This window comes from Loa loa (genome assembly GCF_000183805.2).
Source record: "Loa loa unplaced genomic scaffold supercont3.802, whole genome shotgun sequence".
Taxonomy (NCBI): domain Eukaryota; kingdom Metazoa; phylum Nematoda; class Chromadorea; order Rhabditida; family Onchocercidae; genus Loa; species Loa loa.
The window spans coordinates 5,220-10,390 of record NW_018108982.1 but is presented as its reverse complement, the minus strand read 5'-3'; the positions used below and the strand labels follow the sequence as shown (position 1 = coordinate 10,390).

The window sequence follows — 5,171 nt, the reverse complement described above, 5'->3', positions numbered from 1 at the left end:
TTTGCTGGACGTTTTTGCAGATGTGCTGTGGATGGACAATGCAATCAAAACAACTTTAAACAAATTCCCAATAAAGTACGGCATTGAAACATTTGTTTGCTTGAATGATCCATGGGATATCATAATTTGACTTCGTCGGATAGCAAATTCAATTCGGATTCAACTATCAATTGAATTTAACTCAAAATTATCATCGTGCTGTAATCGTTAAATTTTTGAAAGAATATCTTTCATATGATTCGAACGTCCATTATGATCAAATTGTACTGAAATTTCGATGGAAATGATTGTTCATGCGATTTATCAACATCGTAGTATTTCCAGTATTATTTTTAAAAAAAAAGTGAAAAGATTGGTTTTACATGAAGTTCAGCTTATTAGTTTATCCTTGACAACTTACATTATATTGGAAGTAATTTAATCATTTTTTTTCAGATGACAAAAAGAAAATCTACCAGACGGATTCAAAGCAATGGCTCGTCTATTTTCTGCATCTGAGAAACGCATATTAGGCATCCGCTTCCCAAACCTAAAAAAATTAATAAGGGTTAGGAAAAATACATAATCTTTTTTGAATAATTCTTATCAAGTGTAACCCCTCAGTCTAGTGTATAAATAGGAAGGAACTAATGCGGTAGTCTAGTGTATAAATGAGAAGGAATTAATGCTTAAATGGAGGTATACGATTTGGAAGCTTCAAGGATGCCTGTAGGATCCTGACCTTTGACCCTCGCTTATAAGAAGCAGTCGAGGCCTATTTGTCTAATCAGAAGAAATAGTTCAATTGAGAATATTGCGAACTTCCACTGAGGAGCGCATATGTTACGTCCTGAATGTTGTCACTCTCCATTAGCGACATGCCTTCTTCATGAATAAACTCGATAGTCCATGTCTTTTTGTTGAGTGCGTTTAATTTTTCGATGGGGTATTGGTGTTTCTTGCCTTAAAGCTAAGTAAATCTTCAATTCTTCTCCCTCCATTTATGACAAATAGCGCCTTTTTTCCGCAAAGCTGCAATTTCCTAGTCAGACCTCTTTGTCCACTTTTCACACAGCATCAATTATTGTTTTTTCTTTTTTGTTTCAATGATTTAGTTGAAAGTGACCTGACGAGGGCGTTTCTTATACCCGATCGACCGAAGCGCACCAAAGCATTACGTATCGCACGCTTTTCTCTTCTGAAACAATGTTTTTAGTGGAGATAAGTAATTATTGGCAATAGCGTATTGATTAATCATGATTTGCAAACTGAGCACATAAATTTAAAACGATCTATATTTTCCATGTCTTACCTCTCCCTGTATCGGTATTGCTCAAGACTATTATCGATCATTTTTGAACTTGGAGAGCATCTTTTTATTTTTCAATTATTCTGAGATAGCCTCGAGCTTCAGGGTCTAGTAAGACGGTCTCAATTCTAAAAACAATGTCCTATAGATAATCGGATATTGTTTTGGAACATCACGAAGCTGCTCTTGTCGTCCATTCCAAGGTTCCTTTCCTGTTACTAGGGTTAAATACATTGTAGGTCCAGAAGAGCTTTTGCTTATAGATTAAAGTACGTTTCACATTTTTGTTCATGAAGCCAAAAACTGCATACAGTGTTTCGTCATCCTGAGCAATTGTTATTGTTACTGTAACAAGCTGCACAATAAAGCAATAGGAGAGCAGGAAGTATGTATGGATGGGACGCATTGTGCGATTGTTACTGATGCTTTTGTCGAGGCTTGATGTGACCTTCTTTCATTCACCAAAAAGAGCAAAGTCTTTTCTAAATATTGTTCAGCTAAGTTTCTCGTATCAAATGAACCACTTGCCAAATTAAAAACGATATAAATAACGCCTGCTGAAATATATCTCAACTTAATTACTGAACTTTTTTAAACTTTTTCCGACTAATGAACTTAATAAATGTTCAATAACGAACATACAGGAATGCAACTATTTGTTAAAAACTTACTAAATAAAAGTACCACAAAGCAGCAAAAAAATTCTGCTGAAGAACAAGAGATATGCATCAATATGATGGTTACCAAATGACTGACAGTTCTGGTGCCACTTAACGATGAATAATAAGCGCTTTCTTCACTCATTAACTCCCTCTGTTTATGTCAAATTGTTGATTGTGTTAATAACATGGTAAGGAACAGCGCTGGACACTTTGTTTTCAAAGCCTATCAACACTAATAAGCTTCTTATTTATATGAATTCACTAGTTTGAAATTCCAGCAGATTTTCAAAACTGAACAATTAAAATTAACTTCGAATTGGTATCATTATGATACTTTTAAGAAATGAGTAGATGTATTATCCATATTTCCACCAACTGACTGAACAACCCCTATCCAGCCAAACTTCCACGAAAATACCAGCCGTGTTTTCTTGGCTTAGAATGCATATCACTCACAAAGGCCAAACATTTCGTATCAACATTTATAATCTCTAAGGCATCTATCTGATAACAATAAAAGCCATATTGCGCAAATTTCAAATTTTTAAATTTGAAATGCCATAACTGTTTCATTCAGATAAAATACCCTAAAGTCAAATTTTAGCTTTGGATGAAATACAACAAACATAAATCTGCAACGGTCTTTAATATTGAAAGTGAAGGATTCGATCCACTCAATCATGTTTTCTTTGATCCCTATTATTCAAAACAGAACTTTGATCATGTAGTTCATCAACTGAGAATCAAGTTCGGAAGAATTCTTTGTGGTGTTTTCGTGCAAAACTCTGCACTGTGGGAATGTCACGGATGATTGTGTGAACTAAGCATCTGTTGCATTAAGTCAGCATGAAAAAATCATAACACTCTTTAAATTAATGAATGAGGGGTTAACATTTTGTATCTAATAAACAAGGAAGGTGCAAGCCTGAGTGTTCTTCGACCTAGTAATGAAAGAGGTGCCCTTAGGTACAAGTGATTTGTTCTAAAGCACAAATCGAAGTGATTGAAACATTTCTGCTATCGTTACTGTTCTAAAACAATGACAATAACAAACAACTGTACAGTTGTTTGCTGTTCAGCAACAAAATGAGTTTAAAAAATGATTCATTGGAACATAAGGATACATGAAATTAAAAAAAACCATTTTGACATACTTTTCAAAGCACTGCTGTGCAGATAATGTCACTTGAAAATTCTAATTTTTATCTAAATCGATTTATTGCCCAAAATGAATGAGGTTTGATTTTCCAAATTGCGAGAAAAGTTTGTTCAAATTCTAAGGAATTTGAAGAGAATCGTTGAAGTCATAACAAAGGATGCTATTGAGTGTCCAGACAAGAATTTGATATAGACTAATTTGATATATTATGATCCATAATATGTAAAAGGTTATCACCAAGCTTAATGATCGAGTCATCAAATAATAAACTGTCATTGCATAATTGCTGTTATTTACGAATGAGGTGCAAAAGTGCATTGTCAACAGGAAAATGGTGCTTTGTGGTAAATGTTTGGAAGTCTTGAATGTAAAATAATCTTTTGGATGTTGTTTTGATGAGTAAATTCAAATATATTTATAGGAGGTATCACTTATTGTAATTACACATCAATGAAAAGTAATATTAGGACCGGAAAAATAGTCATAATGATCGATTTAGTTCTATTCGTTGTACATTACAAAAATCTGTAGAACACAGTTTAATGCGATAGACTGTGAGAAAAAAAATTGCATTGAAAAAAAAAAATATAAATTATTCTCATTTACATCTGTTTCGCTATATATTTTCTAATCGTTTTTTTAATTGTTTGGCAACAACCGATTAGAGTTAGGTAGGAAAATCTTTTATCCATTTTATCATTTGAGCCTACATTTATTGAATTTAGTCTTGTTTAAGAAAAATGCCGTGGATATTTTCACACACTTTTCACTTTGCTAGTGGGTGTGATGAAATTTTGGGAAGTTGATAACATTTGTTTCTCAACATTATGAATCAAAAATTCCTTTTCAGCAAAACATGATTTTCGCACTATACAGGGATTTTGTTGGGACTTTTTCAAATTCCAATTTTGGATGACAATTTGATGTTCCAATCACTTTTCCTCAGTTTAATATAAATTATGTGATTGTTATATGCAATCCCTCCAAGCTATCATGAAATTGTATGCACAATAAGAAAAAAAAGCTATATTCCTTTTGTGTTGCGGAAATTCAATGTTGACACCACGAGCGAATATGAACGATAATGGACGATCTTAGAATGTGTGAGTTCTCATTTGACCTGATTATACATGAATTTCTTGCTTGCTTATAATTGCAACTGAGAAATAAAAAAGTGCAAGTGGGTAGCTATCAATAGCTATTAATTTCATCAGGAAAAATTTGGCTCAATTTCATAATAGGGGCATTCCCATGGATAAATATAAAATTAAAATTCAAATCATTCTTGAAATGACTGGAAATTTTATTTCCAAATATCAAAACGGAACAAGAAATTCTCATGCCTATTAAGAGCAGAAAATTATTTCTGTGGAGAAGGTAAGCGTATTTCACGGATTCCAAGAAAACCTAAATTTTGAAGAGACATTTATGATGATAATAATAATTGTTATTGTCTCGACATTCCCATTCTCAACTTGAACTAGCACAATCAATAGACATTGTTGTCGGATTAATTCTTCCATTCAGGTCTAGTACTAATTGGAAATTTCCATACTTTTTCTAACAACTCATTATACCAAATTTCTGATTAGACGAATTTTCATACAATAGTAAATCTGAAAAGGACACAATAAAAAGTACATTTAGCTATTTTTGCGCCATAGCTTACGCTATAGTCTTTAAATATGTTTGTGTAAACTTTTCCTACTTTGAAATTTCAGTCATTTCACCTGCACTATTTGTACACTTTAACTTAGTTAATAACAAATCTTCACTAATAATTCTTTTCTAGTAATTAATCAAATAATGATTTTATCAAGGGATCTAATCTGACAATAAATTTTGCCATTGTAATTTGTGAGCCACACATGACCTCGTCGATGTATTATCGATATACTTCCTCATCACGTGTCAGAAATACCGGGTGAATCAGGCATTCAAGATCACTGGATTAATAACTAACATTGTCAACCTTTTCTAATTTGTGTTCTGCATGTAATACGTCGGATTGATTGAGCAGGCTACATTGGTAATTCCAGTGAAAACAAGACTTCCATAACTG

General features: G+C 32.9%; 1 protein-coding gene across 1 annotated transcript; it reads right to left on the bottom strand.

The window, feature by feature from the left end:
- Window positions 1-1,460: 1,460 nt before the first annotated feature.
- LOAG_11122 (hypothetical protein) lies at window positions 1,461-2,523 on the bottom strand (the record flags this gene model as incomplete). Its single annotated transcript, XM_003146644.1, has 3 exons — window positions 1,461-1,643; window positions 1,751-1,845; window positions 2,355-2,523. 3 exons carry the CDS (start codon window positions 2,521-2,523, stop codon window positions 1,461-1,463), a joined length of 447 nt encoding a protein of 148 aa, XP_003146692.1.
- Window positions 2,524-5,171: the final 2,648 nt, after the last annotated feature.